The following is an 18,548-nucleotide window of genomic DNA, read 5'->3' on the forward strand; positions in this document are numbered from 1 at the left end:
CCCAGCGCCATAGTACTACGCCGTGCTGATTGGGCGGGTGCAGGAGCTGCACCCACCCGATCAGCTGCAGGGTTGCGGCAGTCACTGATAGCCAGACCCCTGCTGCATGCGCCGGGTTTCGGTGTTTTCATTAACCCTAGACCGCTGCACGCGCGTTGTATGTGGAGGGAGCTCCCATCGGGTCCCCGCGCTGCTGTACCGGAGACCCAACCGCTGGGACGGTAGCCCGATGCCTTCCTTAGGCATTGTGCTGCCTTCCCTGTAAGCCTGTGAGATCCAGCCCCCTGGCGACTGAAAGTGTGTTACACTCAATAATACACTTACAACCAATGCATTACAATACAAATGTATTGTAATGCATTGTACGGGGATCAAACCTCCAAAAGTTGAAGTCCCAGAGTGGGACAAAAAAAAAGTAAAAAAATTGAGTTTTACTCAATAGAAAATCAAAAGTTTCAAGTGTAAAAAAATATTTAAAAAAAGCGGCCTTTTCTCATAATTTTAAGAAAAGTTTACATATTTAAAAATATCACATGATCCACCCCGTCAACTGTGCCAAAACAGCCATTTTCTGGTCAACTTGCCTGACAAAAAGTGCAATACTAAGTGATCTAAAAGGTGGATGTAGCCCAAAATAGTACCAAACAAACCGTCATCTTAAGGCTACATTCATACCTGGTATCTGCACAGACGGATCCGCACCTATTATGCAACCGATTTGTATCTGTTCAGAACGGATCCGTTTGCATTACCATGAACAAAAAAAACAAAACAACATTATATATATATACATATATACACTGCTCAAAAAAATAAAGGGAACACTTAAACAACACAATGTAACTCCAAGTCAATCACACTTCTGTGAAATCAAACTGTCCACTTAGGAAGCAACACTGAGTGACAATCAATTTCACATGCTGTTGTGCAAATGGGATAGACAACAGGTGGAAATTATAGGCCATTAGCAAGACACCCCCAATAAAGGAGTGGTTCTGCAGGTGGTGACCACAGATCAATTCTCAGTTCCTATGCTTCCTGGCTGATGTTTTGGTCACTTTTGAATGTTGGCGGTGCTTTCACTCTAGTGGTAGCATGAGACTGAGTCTACAACCCACACAAGTGGCTCAGGTAGTGCAGCTTATCCAGGATGGCACATCAATGCGAGCTGTGGCAAGAAGGTTTGCTGTGTCTGTCAGCGTAGTGTCCAGAGCATGGAGGCACTACCAGGAGACAGGCCAGTACATCAGGAGACGTGGAGGAGGCCGTAGGAGGGCAACAACCCAGCAGCAGGACCGCTACCTCCTCCTTTGTGCAATGAGGAACAGGAGGAACACTGCCAGAGCCCTGCAAAATGACCTCCAGCAGGCCACAAATGTGCATGTGTCTGCTCAAACAGTCAGAAACAGACTCCATGAGGGTGATATGAGGGCCCGACGTCCACAGGTGGGGGTTGTGCTTACAGCCCAACACCGTGCAGGACGTTTGGCATTTGCCAGAAAACACCAAGATTGGCAAATTCGCCACTGGCGCCCTGTGCTCTTCACAGATGAAAGCAGGTTCACACTGAGCACATGTGACAGACGTGACAGAGTCTTGAGACGCCGTGGAGAACGTTCTGCTGCCTGCAACATCCTCCAGCATGACCGGTTTGGCATTGGGTCAGTAATGGTGTGGGGTGGCATTTCTTTGGAGGGCCGCACAGCCCTCCATGTGCTCACCAGAGGTAGCCCTTGTGAGACCATATGCTGGTGCGGTTGGCCCTGGGTTCCTCCTAATGCAAGACAATGCTAGACCTCATGTGGCTGGAGTGTGTCAGCAGTTCCTGCAAGACGAAGGCAGCAATGCTATGGACTGGCCCGCCCGTTCCCCAGACCTGAATCCAATTGAGCACATCTGGGACATCATGTCTCGCTCTATCCACCAACGTCACGTTGCACCACAGACTGTCCAGGAGTTGGCAGATGCTTTAGTCCAGGTCTGGGAGGAGATCCCTCAGGAGACCGTCCGCCACCTCATCAGGAGCATGCACAGGCGTTGTAGGGAGGTCATACAGGCACGTGGAGGCCACACACACTACTGAGCCTCATTTTGACTTGTTTTAAGGACATTACATCAAAGTTGGATCAGCCTGTAGTGTGTTTTTCCACTTTAATTTTGAGTGTGACTCCAAATCCAGACCTCCATGGGTTGAAAAATTTGATTTCCATTTTTAAATTTTTGTGTGATTTTGTTGTCAGCACATTCCACTATGTAAAGAACAAAGTATTTCAGAAGAATATTTAATTAATTCAGATCTAGGATGTGTTATTTTTGTGTTCCCTTTATTTTTTTGAGCAGTGTATATTTTTTGTTCATGATAATGCAAACGGATCCGTTTTGACTTACATTGAAAGTCAATGGGAGGCAGATCCGTTTTCAATTGCACCATATTGTGTCAGTGAAAACGGATCCGTTTGGCTCCGCATTGTCAGGCGGACATCAAAATGCTGCAAGCAGCGGTTTGGTATCTGCCTCCAGAGCGGAATGGAGGCTGAACGGAGGCAAACTGATGCATTCTGAACGTATCCTTATCCATTCAGAATGCATTGGGGCTAAACTGATCCGTTTTGGGCCGCTTGTGAGAGCCCTGAAACGGATCTCACAAGCGGACCCAGAAACGCCAGTGTGAAAGTAGCCTAACCCGCAAAAAATGAGCCCCTACCTAAGACAATCGCCTAAAAAATAAAACAGATATGGCTTTTACTCTGTTCAAAAAGTCTTTCACTGTGTAAAACTTAGTTTATTTTTGTTATGTCAAAGCAGTCCTTTATTTTTATTTTTTTGTCACCTTGCCTCACAAAAACTGTAATACCAAGCGATCAAAAAGTCTTATGTACCCCAAAATGGTACCAATGAAAACGTCACCTCATCCCACAAAAAAAAGAACCTCCACATAAGACTCAATCACTCAAAAAATAAAAACCAATGGCACCCATAAACCAATCCATCAAAATCTGCGCTGCAATAGCCATATGGCTCTCCTTCCGTTCTGAATCGTGCCATGTGCCCTCACAGCAGTTTACCACTACAAAATGGTGCCTAAAAAGCATTCTAGCAAAATCTGCCTTCAAAATCCATATGGCGCTCCTTTCCTTCTAAACACTGCCATGTGCCCATAGAGCAGTTTACAACCACATATGGGGTATTTATTTAAACTGCCGAATCAGAGTAATGTATAATGAGTTTATTTTGCTATTAACCCTTGCTGTGTTGCAAGAAAAAATTGATTAACATAAAAAACCTACCAAAAAAATGAAATTTTGAAATTCCACCTCCATTATCCTTTAATTTTTGTGGAACACCTCAAGGGTTAACAAAGTTTGTAACATCATCATTTGAATAATTTGAGAGCTTTTGTTTCTAAAATGGGGTAATTTATCGGTGGTTTCCATTACGTAAGCCCCTCAAAATCACTTTATAACTGAATTGGTGCTTAAAAAAATGGTTTTGGAAATTTTGTTGAAAATTTTAAAAATTGCTTCTAAAATTCTAAGCCTTCTAACGTCCTTTTATGAGGTATTACTATCTGTCTTAAAAGTAGAGAAATTCAAATTTAGAAAATTGTGAATTTTTCGACATTTTTAATAAAATTTTGGATTCTTTTATAAATAAAGTTGAAATATATCGACTCAAATTTACCACTGTCATGAAGTACAATGTGTCACGAGAAGAAAATCTCAGAATGGCTTGGATAAGTAAAAGCGTTCCAAAGTTATTAGCACATAAAGTGACGCATGTCAGATATGCAAAAATCGTCCTGGGAGTTAAGGTGAAAAGTGGCTCGATAGTGAAGGGGTTAATTCAGCGTGCTTGGCTAGTTTTAGAAGTCCTATGACTGTGAATGGAGAGCAGTGAATCCATGTGCAGTGTTCTCTCCATTCACTTTGGGGCCCCATTCTTGAGATAGGAATAGGAGTGGGTAACAGAGGAACCACACCTATTGTACATTCATGGCATATCCTATAAATATGCTAGGTGGGAATACCCCTTTAAATGTAATGATTTGATATTTCTCACATGTTTGTGCTGCTTATACATAACTACTGTATCATGCACATTCATTATAATGCTTACATAATGCTGTATTTATAATGGATTATGTCACGTTTATAAACATGTTCATAATAAAGACATTAGAAAATCTCCATGTCTTCATAAAACACCTTATCTGTCTACAGGACCCCCGTAAAGGATTTGGCATTGCTATCTCTGGAGGCAGAGATCGACCATCTAGAACAGATGGGGACAGCTCTGTCATTGTGTCAGATGTTGTCCGTGGTGGGCCTGCTGATGGAAGGTTACAGTATGTAGAGCTTTATCATTCTTCTTCTTTTCCTTTTTATAGCACCAACATTTTTTTTTTATCTATTTATTTTATGCACTTACTGTATTTTTGTTTTATAAGACGCACCTGATGATAAGACGCACCTAGGTTTTTGAGGAGGAAAATAAGAAAAAAATATTTTGAACCAAAAGGTGTGCTTTTGGTGGGTTTTGAACTAATGGTGGTCTGTGGATGACACTATTATGGAGGAGATCTGTGGATGACGCACTGTTATGGAGGGGATCTGTGGATGACGCACTGTTATGGAGGGGATCTGTGGATGACGCACTGTTATGGAGGGGATCTGTGGATGACGCACTGTTATGGAGGGGATCTGTGGATGACGCACTGTTATGGAGGGGATCTGTGGATGACGCACTGTTATGGAGGGGATCTGTGGATGACGCACTGTTATGGAGGGGTTCTGTGGATGACGCACTGTTATGGAGGGGTTCTGTGGATGACGCACTGTTATGGAGGGGTTCTGTGGATGACGCACTGTTATGGAGGGGTTCTGTGGATGACGCACTGTTATGGAGGGGTTCTGTGGATGACGCACTGTTATGGAGGGGTTCTGTGGATGACGCACTGTTATGGAGGGGTTCTGTGGATGACGCACTGTTATGGAGGGGATCTGTGGATGACGCACTGTTATGGAGGGGATCTGTGGATGACGCACTGTTATGGAGGGGTTCTGTGGATGACGCACTGTTATGGAGGGGTTCTGTGGATGACGCACTGTTATGGAGGGGTTCTGTGGATGACGCACTGTTATGGAGGGGTTCTGTGGATGACGCACTGTTATGGAGGGGATCTGTGGATGACGCACTGTTATGGAGGGGATCTGTGGATGACGCACTGTTATGGAGGGGTTCTGTGGATGACGCACTGTTATGGAGGGGTTCTGTGGATGACGCACTGTTATGGAGGGGTTCTGTGGATGACGCACTGTTATGGAGGGGATCTGTGGATGACGCACTGTTATGGAGGGGATCTGTGGATGACGCACTGTTATGGAGGGGTTCTGTGGATGACGCACTGTTATGGAGGGGTTCTGTGGATGACGCACTGTTATGGAGGGGATCTGTGGATGACGCACTGTTATGGAGGGGATCTGTGGATGACGCACTGTTATGGAGGGGATATATATATATGTGTGTCATCCACAGATTTCCCCCCCCCCCCTTCCCCCATTACGGTGTCCCTGTGTAAATAGTGACCCCCAATACACCGGCCCCGCGCACAGCAGTCTTCATATGTAAAGAGACGCGACTGTACAGGGAAGAGCAGTGACGGAGGTGGCGCTCAGCTGTCTGCATGGAGGAACTAGGCACACCAGCATGAGCAGCCCGGACACTGTGCAGCGTGGGACCCCCGGAGTGTAGCCTGCTCTGTCCCTGTCATCAGCCCGCACCCTAGTGAAGGATGAGCCTGCAGTCATGTAATCCTTAACCTGTGGGTTAGCTTTGTTAAAGTAGCGCAATCCTCTGCAGTAGTTCTCACTATCAAACTACCGTAGCAGGCCGGCTGTCGGCGTAACGTCACTTACTCCCTCACATGCATGCTCCTCCAACTTTATTAATTAAGCAGGCGGGTGAGGGAGTGAGTGACGTTATGCTGCCGGCCTGCTATGGTAGCTTGATAGGGAGTACAATTTCAGAGGATTGCGGTACTTTAACAAAGCTAACCCACTGGTTAAGGATTAAATGACTACACTTTACATATGAATACTGCTGTGCGCGGGGCCCGGTGTAATACAGTACAGTGATTACACCGGGCCCCGCCGCAATCGCAAGATCAGTTTCCTGCCTCCAGCGACTCCTTCCCCCCCCGCTCTGTGCCGCATAGTGGGCGGCGATTTATCAGTGTCAGCAGATTAAAAATGGCAGCATTCGCTTTATAAGACTCACTGCCACTTCCCCCCCACTTTTGGGGGATAAAAAGTGTTGTCTTATAAAGCGAAAAATACGGTATATAGTTATACCGCATTATATTTATATTCTGCAGCGCTTTACAGACATCATTATTATGAAGCTGTCCCAAATAGGGATCTTAGATTGTGAGCCCCATCAGTATGTCTTTGGAGTAGGGGAGGAAACCGGAAACCCATGCAAACATGGGGAGAAACTCCATGCAGATGTCCTTAGTCGGATTTGAACCTAGGACCCCCAGCGCTGCAAGCCACTATTGCTAACCACTGAGCCACCTATCTTTCTGCCACACAGCTGACTGGTCTACCAGCATGTAGAGTGAAAGACAGAAAGCACACAAAGATGGGTGAACGTATGTTCAGTCCAAGGCTTCAAGACTTTCTCATGTCTCTGACAGTGTGCCTAATGTCATCTACATTAGGGCTTATGCACACGACCATATTTTTCTTTTTCAGTGTGCTGTCTGATTTTATCACGGATAGCACACTGACACATTATTTTCTATTGAGCCGTGCACACATCCATGTGTTTCACTGCTCCATGTGCCCGATCCACAAGTCTCAGTGCAGGTCCTATTCATTTCTATTGAGCCGTGCACACATCCATGTGTTTCACTGCTCCATGTGCCCGATCCACAAGTCTCAGTGCAGGTCCTATTCATTTCTATTGAGCCGTGCACACATCCATGTGTTTCACTGCTCCATGTGCCCGATCCACAAGTCTCAGTGCAGGTCCTATTCATTTCTATTGAACCGTGCACACATCCATGTGTTTCACTGCTCCATGTGCCCGATCCACAAGTCTCAGTGCAGGTCCTATTCATTTCTATTGAGCCGTGCACACATCCATGTGTTTCACTGCTCCATGTGCCCGATCCACAAGTCTCAGTGCAGGTCCTATTCATTTCTATTGAACCGTGCACACATCCATGTGTTTCACTGCTCCATGTGCCCGATCCACAAGTCTCAGTGCAGGTCCTATTCATTTCTATTGAGCCGTGCACACATCCATGTGTTTCACTGCTCCATGTGCCCGATCCACAAGTCTCAGTGCAGGTCCTATTCATTTCTATTGAACCGTGCACACATCCATGTGTTTCACTGCTCCATGTGCCCGATCCACAAGTCTCAGTGCAGGTCCTATTCATTTCTATTGAACCGTGCACACATCCATGTGTTTCACTGCTCCATGTGCCCGATCCACAAGTCTCAGTGCAGGTCCTATTCATTTCCGTATTTGTATATGAGAATAGGTCTTTCTGTTGATGGGATTGAGTTAAAAATAGGACACACACAGAAGTTATGCTATTTTTTTTTTTTCAAGGATCAGTTTTTTGTGGATTAATAATCTGTCACGGCCATGTGCATGAGGTCTTACTTTTACTATCTTTATTTGTCTTGCTGTGATTTAACTATATAATCTGGTTTCTTCAGGACGAGAGATCGCATAGTAATGGTAAATGGTGCATCTATGGAGAATGTGACTTCGTCATTTGCTATACACGCGCTAAAATCTTGTGCCAAAACTGCCAATGTGGTAAGCTAACATTTCATTTCATCAAGTACCGTATGTTTAGCACAGGAAATCATTAAAAATCACACAACTGAGAGCTTTAACCTGATTCTCCCCATGGATAATGCCTTTGCATTTACCAGGTTGGCTGTACCATATAATTACAGAGTGGTATGCGACCAACACACTATAGCAAGTGAACTATGTCAGACTGTACATGGTGTTACTACCCTGTCCACCCCAAAAAACTTGCCAGATTTACATGGGGAGCCGTCTTAGGAGGGGACTTCATACTAGGTCTGAGAGGTTTTTCTTATTTGTTAAGAATTTTTATACGTTTCCAATCCAAACACAGAGATTTGAACAACATTTTTGCCCGTGAATCACCATCTCACAGTATAGAACTATGAGATAAGCTCTTTAAAATGATAGCTGTTGGATACTGCCACCACCCCCTCCCAAGAAGTTATTCTTGGAGATAATAACTCGCTTTTTCCAAATGGTTTGGTGGAAGCAGGAAGATTGGGCAAGAAAGACTGGGTACAATGGTTCTTTGAGGTATGCTTTGCCAAGCAAAATACAGCACAGATAAGACCTATCCGCCTTACGACATGGTATTAGGAAAGGGAATCAATAGGTGCCCGCCTATATTGAACATGTGAGTTCTTGACAAGTGTCAGTCTTTCTTGGGGACTGTGGTGGGGCCTACCGGTGCTTTATCTTGGACAGCGGCTGATCTCTGTGACCGCAACTGTTGTTATTTTTGTTTATTCCTTTATGTTGTACTATTGTACTTGGCTATCTCCGAAACTCCCATAGAAATTTATGAAGCTGCTGCGCCCATGTGCGACCAGCTGCTCTGTTCAATTAACTGGGTCTGCGGGGGGTACAGGGCCCCCATTCTAGTCATCTGTAGGGGTCCCAGCGGTAGGACCCCCACAGATCTAATAGTTATCCCCTATCCTGTGAATACGGAATAAGTTGAAACAACCGGAATACCCCTTTAAAGAGCACCTCTATTAAACTAGGCATACTTCTTGGCATTGATCCTGGTGCTTAAAATGATACATGTCTTATGAAAATCGGCTGCAGTGTTCCTGAGCGGGAAAAAAAATGTCTTGGGGTCTCTATACACACAGATTTGTAGAAATGTTGCCACATCTTTGGGCATTTCTTACAAACAATGTGGTTATCCACTAGCATTTTGTTCCAGGTGTTCTTCCCTTATTGAGAAGGTGATATGAAAACGCCTGAAAAAATGGTGTGTCCTGCGTTTCCATATTTCCTGTAGATCTTCAGCATCTGGAGCTGATGCTTTTACTGAAAAAGACTGCAGCAAAAAAAAATGCAGGTGCAAAAAATGCCACAAAAACCCTATGTGTGAACCCACCCTTATTGTTTATGCAAATAAAGGTTTCAGTACACCAAGGGGTTGGGCTTAGCTCCTTGGTGCACCACTAATTTCCAGTTCTGGCCACACCCTTCGGTCCACTGAAGTCTTCTTTTACATAAAGAATAAGTCTTTTTTTTTTGGAACGCTGAAAGAGATTTTGACAACACAATTATCATTTTTATCAGCAGGATCAACCCCAACACTATGGCTGGTTTAATATGATTGATCCTACTGACAGGATCTCTATAACCCCTTCACGAATTATGACGTACCTGTACGTCTTAATGTGTGAAGGGATGTATGGAGCGGGCCTCTGCAACCAGCACTCGCCTGCACTGACAGGAAGCGGCGATTACGACGCCTCCGTCATTTAACCCCTCAGGTGCCCTCTGCCTTTTCGATCAGAGCCCCCGCAGTGAAATCACGGGGCTTCGATCGGTTGCAATGGCAGCCTGGGCGCTTGTGAAGCAATCCAGGCCTGCCATTGCTTTCTCCATACTGAGCTATGCACGAGGCATAGCTCAGAATGGACAGTGTAAAAATCCTATTCACATAATAAAGATCTATTAGGGTGAATAGAAGAGGGGATCAAAAGAACCCATGCACTAGGTCCCTAATAAGGGCTAATAGTAAAAAAATTTAAAAAAATAATATAAATCACGCCCCTTTCCCACTTTTACATATAAAAATATATAAACAATAAAAAAAAATTAACATATTTGGTATCACCACATCCAAAAATGTCTCAACTATAAAAAAATAAAAAATACCTGTACGGTGAACACCGTAATGGGAAAAAAAAATGAAAAACGCGCGGTTCGCCATTTCTTTTTGTCATTTTGTCTGCCCAAAAAATTCAAGAACAGTGATCAAAAATACACATATCACAAAAATTGTACCAATAAAAAAATACAGTTTGTTATGCAAAAAACAAGCATACAGCTCTGTAGACCGAAATATAAAAACTTTATGGCTGTCAGAATATGGCAATGCAAAGAAAATGTAGATTTTTATTTTTATTTTTTTTTTTAAAGTAGTAAAACAAAAAACCTATACAAGTTTGTCCTGTTTTCCAATTCGAGATATGGTAAATTAAATGGTGGCAATAAAAAATGCATCTTGTTCCGCAAAAAAAAAAAACTCGTATAGCTATGTGAACTGAAAAATAAAAAAGTTATGGTTATTGGAACGTGGGGAGGAAAAATCCAAATTGCAAAAATGAAAATAGACCTTGACCTTAAGGAGTTAAAGAGAACCCTTCACCACAAAATACAGTGCAATCTGCAAATAGTAGCATACTATAGAACAGGAGGAGATGAGCAGATTGATATATAGGTTTGTGGGAAAAGATTCAGCAAAACTTGTCATTTCTACATTATACATTTTATATCTCTTTCTGAGCTTAGTTGTATACGGGGAAGTGTTATCAGTGACTGACCGCTATCTCTGTATAAACACTTACACAGAGAATGCTATCAATCACTGATAACACCTCCCCATGTACAGCTTTCAGTGTCCTCCAAGACAGGAGCAGGAGGCAGCAGGTTCGACATATCTCTTCAGCAATGACTTGTGGAAAACATTTTGAACTTCCGCAGGCTTTCAAAAATTCATGACTAAAGGCTACTGGGCTAATAATGGCAGAGATCTTTATATGGACCAATAAACCTTGGACCCAACTTCCAAGTAGGTACCTTCAACTTTAATGTTTCTTGTGAACAGCCACACAGAATCGCCCACTCTCAGGTCCTGACCACTCATACGTCTCTTGTCAGCCATCTGTTTATTCTTGTTGCCCGTTTTTCTTTTAATTATTTAGAATTTTCCACCAAATAGATGGAAAGTCTCAGTACCAGAAAATGTGCCAAACTGCGGATGGAACCCATATTCCCCAAAAAACTGTGACTTATCAGTGGACTCCTGCCTACGGTTATTTATTGCAAACTTGGCTAAAGACAAAAATGAAGACCACTCCTCCTGATTCTCTGAGAATACATCTCAAATAAGTCTCCAGGTTCTGGTTTGTGCGTTCATTCTGTCTGTTCGGCTGAGGAGAAGGACAATTGTACACCCAGGCGAATACAGAACGCCTTCCAGAATCTGGAAACAGACTGAGTTCCCCTATCAGACACCACATCAGAGGGAATACCATGTAGCTTTACGATGTTATCTACAAACACTTGTGCGAGAGTTTTAGCATTAGGTAGACCTGCTAATGCTATAAATTGCGACATCTTGCTGAAGCGATCAACAACCACCAGAATCAATGTTTTTGGCAAAAGAAATTTGGCAAATCTGTGATTAAAGTTCATGGATAAATGAGTCCAAGGTCGGGACGGGATGGACAACAGAAGTAGAGATCCTGAAGGCTGAGTATGTGTCACCTTAGTACGTGCACAAGTACCACAAGCTGACACATAGCCCTCAACACATTTACGAACCCTGGCCACCAGAATCTAGGAGAAATTAGATCGACTGTGGATCTGATCCCAGGGTGTCCTGTAAGAACTGTACAGTGATGTTCCTCGAACACCTTGTCGTAATTCGGAACAAACAAACTTCCCCGGAAAACAGGACTCCGGTGCATTTCCCTGAGCCTCCCACACTTCTGCCTCAAGTTCAGGATAAAGGGCGGATATTACCACCCCTTCAGCCAGTGTCGGACCAGGATCTTCCGAATCACCCTTCCCAGGAAAGCTACGCGACAAAGCATCCGCCTTGACATTCTTAACCTCAGGGCAATAGGTGACAGCAAAATTAAATCTGGTAAAAAAACAACCATCTAAGCCTGCCTTGAGTTCACACGTTTAGCCGACTCCAGGTAAGCCAGATTTTTGTGATCGGTAATTACCGTAATAGTATGAATCGCTCCTTCCAACCAATGACGCCATTCCTCAAAAGCCAACTTAATGGCCAGCATCTCTCTATTACCTACGTCATAATTTGTTTCAGCAGTTGAGAGCTTCTTGGAGAAGAAAGCACATGGGTGCCAGTTACTAGGTGAAGGGCCCTGCAACAAGACTGCTCCTACCCCTTCTTCAGAAGCGTCAACTTCCACAATGAATGGCTGTGAGACATCCAATTGCACCAGTATAGGAGCAGAAGCAAAACATTCCTTCACCACTGAAAAGGCTTGTAATGCCTCATTAGACCAGACTGAGACAGCCGAACCCTTCCTAGTCATGTCCGTTAAAGGTTTAACCACCGTCGAGGAGTTCAAAATGAATTTACGGTAGTAGTTGATGAACCCCAAAAACCGTATAAGCGCTTTCAGATTTTTAGGTCGATCCCAGTCCAACACAGCACAGACCTTCTTTGGATCCATGCAAAAACCTGAAGATGAGAGTAAGTAACCCAGGAATTTCACTTCCTGAACTGCAACACACACTTTTCCAACTTGGCATACAGTTTATTCTCTCTTAGGATCTGTAACACTTGTCTCACGTGATCCTGATGCGTCTCCATGTCAGGAGAATAAATTAGAATATCATCCAGATACACCACCACAAACCTGCCCACCAGATGCTGAAAGATGTTATTGATGAAATGTTGAAAAACCACAGGGGCATTGGTTAACCCAAAAGGCATGACCATATTCTCAAAATGACCTTCAGGGGTATTAAAGGTAGTCTTCCATTTGTCCCCCTCCTTGATCCTTACCAGATTATATACCCCCCTCAAATCCAACTTGGAGAACACCTTGGCACAGATAATCTGATTAAACAAATCTGGAATCAAAGGAAGGGGATAAGGATCACAGACAGTAATGCAATTAAGCTCACGGAAGTCCAAACATGGCCTAAGAGTTCCGTCCTTTTTCTGGCTCCGGGAACAAGGTTGACGGGGCAATCGTACTCCCGATGTGGAGGTAACTCCTGGTCTCCACTTTTCAGAGAATACATCAGAAAAATCAGAAATAAACGAAGGTACAACTTTAGTGGTTACAACAGAAAGTGATGTGCTAAGACCGTTGTCTATGCAATAATCACTCCAATCAAGAATCTGTCTCGCTTGCCAACCGATGGTAGGATCATGTTTGCTTAACCATGGAAAACCAAGGAAGCAGGCAGACCCTCCAGCACAAAACACGAAATGGGTTCTTGATGAAAATTACCCACTTTTAAATGGATGTCCTGCACCATTTGTGGCAAACATTTCTGTGTGAGTAGAGCGGAATCAATTGCATACACCTAAATATTTTTTCTAATGCATTTGTTGTCAACCCATGCATACGGACAAAGTTTACATCAACCCTCTTAACCCCTGCCCCACTGTCAATAAACACTTCAATTCCCACAGTCTTGGAATCTAGCGCCACTTCGGCAGTCAAATCTGGTACTACCTGCAAGTGAGAAAAGTAAATTCTCAGATTCCCCACCCACACCGCCAAGAGTGAGATGAGGATTAAACTTTTTTTTTTTCTTTTTCACCTTGACGCTGAACATAAGGACATACGTTAACAAAATGTCCCCTTTTTCCACAGAAAAATCAGTCTCTTCTTAAGCTCAAACTCTTCTTAAACTCTAAGTGTCTCTCTACCCAAAGTGTCGGAGGAGGCCGCCACCATTTATGATAGTACGTCCTGAGAGTGAAGAACCTTAGATCTCTCCCTCAGGCGTCTATCAATGCGTACAGCAAGGGACATGGCCGCTTCCAATGACTCAGGATATTCGTGAAACGCCAACGCGTCCTTCAGGCTCTCGGATGACCCTTGACAGAATTGGCCACGGAGAGCTGGATCATTCCACTCCATATCCGTAGCCTATCTCCTAAATTCAGAGCAATAGGTCTCCGCAGAACGCTCTACCTGCCGTAAGCCATGCAACTTAGTCTCTGCCAGGGAGATCCGATCTGGGTCATCGTAGATAAGACCTAGAGCTCTGAAAAATTAATCTACCACCGGAGGGACTGTGATCTGGTCAACAACGAAAAAGCCCAAGATTGAGCGTCGCCTTTAAGTAACAAAATAATTATATCCACTCTTTGACTCTCGTCCCCAGAAGAGTTAGGACATAATCTAAAATATAATTTGCATGAATCCCTGAACCGAATAAAGTTGTCACTTTCCCTGGAAAATCTGTCCGGGAGAGTGACTTTAGGTTCAGGACAGGCCTGGTTCCCGCTGCCGCGACCAGCTGCCTGTGGTCTCTGGATCTGTGAGACTGTCGTGCTACCTCCAAAGACAGCCCCTGCAGTTGTCCGACCAGTGCAGAAATAGTATCCATCGCTGCACTGACACAAACAAAATGGTGTTTTTTTGGCGGTTGACAATGTCACAGTGTAGGGGAAGGGGAGGAACACCAGAAGGAAAATGACCAGGAACTAGGCCTCAAGGCTAGGAAAAAGGAAATAGTGACCACCTAAGGAAACCCTAAACCTAGCCCTGACTCCTGTCAGTATGAATAGACCCTGAAGATAGGAATATTCATACTCCCGTAAACCTAGGCCCTAGTAACCCTGAAAAGCCCTAGGTTTAGTGACAGGGTCTGAGACTACTGGTTCCTTCCCAGATGAACAAACTAGCATCTTTGTGAGGCCTAATAAACGAGCAAATGGGAGCAACAAAATACCAAGAGAAGTACACTTATCTTCAATAGAAAATCGATGAGCAGGAACTCAGATGAGGACCACACACCAGCTCTTCCAACTCCAGGAGAACATAAACCGCATGGTAAGAAGTGTGAGTCCAGACTAAATAGAGGAGCAGTAATGACCACAAGCTACACCTGAGACGAGAGGTGTGGTCATTACCAACAACACTGCAAGAAGTGAAAACAGATAAGTTATCTGACAGCCTAACATGCAGCCAGTCTCTCAGATCTTCTAACCTCTGTCACGGGAGGGACCGTGACACTTGCACAAAGAATGCTATCAATCACTGAAGACACCTCCCCGTGTACAACTGTCAGTGACTGACCGATATCTCTGTATATGCACTTATACAGAAATTGCTTTCATTCTCTGATAAGACCACCGATGTACAATTGCATGTTTTACTGAATCTTTACCCACAAGACCATAAATCAATCTGCTTAGCTCCTCCTGTTCTATAACTCACTGCCTGCAGATTAGACTGCATTTTGTGATGACATGGACTAGCACTGTTAAGGCACCTTTACACGGGCTTATTATCGTGTACAAATATTGAGCAAAACTGCACGATTATCCAGCAGTGGAAAAGCAATGAACGATAGAGCAACAACCAACAATTGTTAGATTTGTCGTTTGTTAGATCGTTTGTGTGGGCACAAAAATCATCTTTGGACGTTAACTATTTCATACGTGTAAACAGGAATCGTTCACTTCACAAAGAATTGCAGTCAATTAACACAGTTCAACAATCTGCTTTACAAACTATGGAATATTCAATCGAAATTACGATTTTGTGAACGATAATCAGCGCGTCTAATAGGTCATTGTTGAAACGTTCACTACACCAAGATACGACTCATTCGTCACTCAATCGTACCGATAATTGCCTTGTGTAAAAGTACCTTTAAACAGAACCTTTTTGTCACAATTGACTTTTTGGCAGATTTACAATTGAAAATGTGCCAAAAAATTGACGTACATGCTGTGCACTGCATTTAGCAGGTGTTTCATGCACTTTTCTAACCTTTTCATGCCTCAAACCACAAGGGGTGTGGCTTAGCGTATTAAGGCCCATAATTGGCGTAAACTTAGACTAGACAGTCTAAAGCTGTGATAGATTTATTATCCAGCCATCAGCCACTGTGATAAATCTGGTGTAGGTTACCAGTCTGTCTTACTTTTAGACACTTTTAGTAAATCTGCCCAGGTATGTAGACAAATAAAAGCTGATTTGTATTTTAACCCATTTTGGGTACAATGTGAGTCACATGTCAGTCACAAAGTATCCTTGCAGGGAGAAGGCTCGTACACTAGTGACCTCCTGTGACTCCTCACTCCTTTGCTCTATAACCCGACCAAAAAGGATTTCAGCAATAATCTTCTAGAATAATGTGGGCCTTCCATGGCGCCATGTTCAAACTTATCAGCACTTGCTGTTGAGGTTAAAAAAGTATTATAGACACGGACCTCCCAGTGTTACTAGTAGCCAGGCCAGTGGTTTACCTGCCTGGTGGCAATGCTAATTGGACATGGTTTAGGTCACCACCACTTTTCAGGACAGAGAAGTGGCAGATAACTCTTGTAAGGCTACTTTCACATCTGCGTTTTTAGTTCCGGTTTTGAGATCTGGCAAAACTGGTATTAAACGGATCAGTTTTGCCCCCATTCATTGTGAATGGGGACAAAACTCATCAGTATGCTTCAGTTAACTTCAATTGCATTTTGGGGACAGACACAAAACCTTTTCAAGCGGCGTTTTTGTGCCCGGTTTTCAAAACTGAACAAACCTCATCAGGCATGGAGATCAATGTAAGCCAACGGTGCCAGATCAGTTTTTTTTTTTTTCATTACAGAAAAAACAAAAACTGGATCAGGCGCCCATTGACTTACAATGATTTTCATGCCTGATCAGGTTTGTTCAGTTTTGATTTAATACAACTGTATCAGGCTAAGGGTCCATTCAGACGTCCGTAAGTGTTTTGCGGTCCGCAAATTGCAGATCCACAAAACACGGATACTGGCCGTGTGTGTTCCACGTTTTGCGGACCACAAATGGCCGGCCCCTCTGATAGAAATACCTATTCTTGTCCTCGATTGCGGGCAAGAATAGGACATGTTTTATCTTTTTTGCTGGGCCACGGAACTAAGGATGCGGATAGCACATGGTGTGCTGTCCGCATCTTTTGCGGCCCCATTGAAATGAATGGGTCTGCATCCGTTCTGCAAAATTGTGGAACAGATGCAGAGCCAGAAATATGGACGTGTGAATGGACCCTGAAATGGATCCTTCAGAATGTATTAAATGGAACGGATCCTTTTTAATTCAGGTTTTGAGAACTTCTGCCGGATCTCAAAACCTGAATTAAAAATGCAGATATGAAAGTAGCCTAAATCGGTCAACTTCCAAAGTTGTGCCCTTTTCTTTCTGACACCTACCAACACCTAGTAGGTATCCAAAGTAACGTGCTTGATACATATCCAATGCAAAAAAAAATACAATAAAGACAAAAAGTGCAGTCACAGCAACCAGTTATATTTCAGTTTTAACTTTTACATTACACGATGGAAATTGAAAGAAGATTTTTTTTTTTTCTTTCACTTCTTCTAGTTTTCACCACACATATGCCCCTGACATGTGCAGCTATGCTTATACGGTTGCATGCATTCACCATTGAGTGTTTTTATTATTACGTGTCTTATGTGACCTCTTGGGGGGTCTGGTCTGTACCAAAAACATAAACACACAAGAAACATACAATAAAATACAAATATGTTTTAGGGAAATTAATATTTTTCTCATAATATTTAAGTCCTTTAAATTTTTCTTTAAATTTTTCTTTTATTTCTATCTACAGACCGTAAAACGACCTAAAAAAATTCAAATCCCAGTGAGCAACTCTGTATCAGCCTCTACAGGACCCTCACGAACACCTAACACTTTAGATCACTTATCTGATTCATATCCCAGAGATGAGGAAGACCGATCGGATTCTCCTGTGCAGTGGAGAGAAAGATACGCAAGTTCTAGTAGAGAGCCTCAAGATACAGCACAAGGTTATGAAGGAGATTCTTCTAGTGGACGTAGCTCTGGAGGATCTCGAACACCATCTTCATACCATGCCAGACAACGCAGGACCAGGGGTGGGGGAAGTGAAACAGGAAATTATACAAGGAGGAGGGCTGGTAGAGAGAAATATGGTTCTGGAAGTGATACCAGGGCTTCCAGTCGATTGAAAGAAAATGGTAGTGGTTTGGAAGGTTCGGTAAGTGAGGCAGGAGACTACTCCAGGAGGGCATCTGGCAGTGAAGCAGGAGACTACTCAAGGAGGGGATCTGGCAGTGAGGCAGGGGGAAGGGACCATAATGGCCTACAACTGGTATCCGGGTTCAAACGCCTGCCCCCTCAGGATGTACCATCCAAACCTGTTAAAACCGTGCTGGTGAAACGCGTGGAGAATCAAGGTATGCTGAAATGTGCAGTGTTTACTTAGAATTCTCTATTACCATAAATCCACTTGTTTTTCTTTACTTCTTAACTTTCCTTCTACTTTGCTGTATTCCCACAGAATATGGTCTGAAGTTGGGCAGTCAGATCTTCATTAAACATATTACAGAGACTGGTCTGGCAGCTCAGGAAAAATCGTTGCAGGAGGGCGACCTCATCCTGAAGGTTATTGACTCCACACTTAACCTTTTCATCCCCCTGCTTCTCTCTTCCACACTGTAATCTGACTGACCAAAAGTATATATTCTG

At 43.5% G+C, this 18,548-nt stretch overlaps 1 protein-coding gene across 6 annotated transcripts in view; it reads left to right on the forward strand.

The window, feature by feature from the left end:
• Positions 1-18,548, forward strand: part of TJP3 (tight junction protein 3) — a 100,981-nt gene that overhangs the window by 21,559 nt on the left and 60,874 nt on the right. For all 6 annotated transcript variants that reach the window (XM_040417698.1, XM_040417697.1, XM_040417699.1 and 3 more), the window contains exons 3-6: positions 4,221-4,345; positions 7,731-7,833; positions 17,650-18,256; positions 18,361-18,464. In XM_040417698.1, the coding sequence (XP_040273632.1) occupies positions 4,221-4,345; positions 7,731-7,833; positions 17,650-18,256; positions 18,361-18,464 (939 nt within the window). The remainder of the gene's footprint in view (positions 1-4,220; positions 4,346-7,730; positions 7,834-17,649; positions 18,257-18,360; positions 18,465-18,548) is intronic.

Source organism: Bufo bufo, chromosome 2 (genome assembly GCF_905171765.1).
Source record: "Bufo bufo chromosome 2, aBufBuf1.1, whole genome shotgun sequence".
NCBI classification, from domain to species: Eukaryota; Metazoa; Chordata; class Amphibia; order Anura; family Bufonidae; genus Bufo; species Bufo bufo.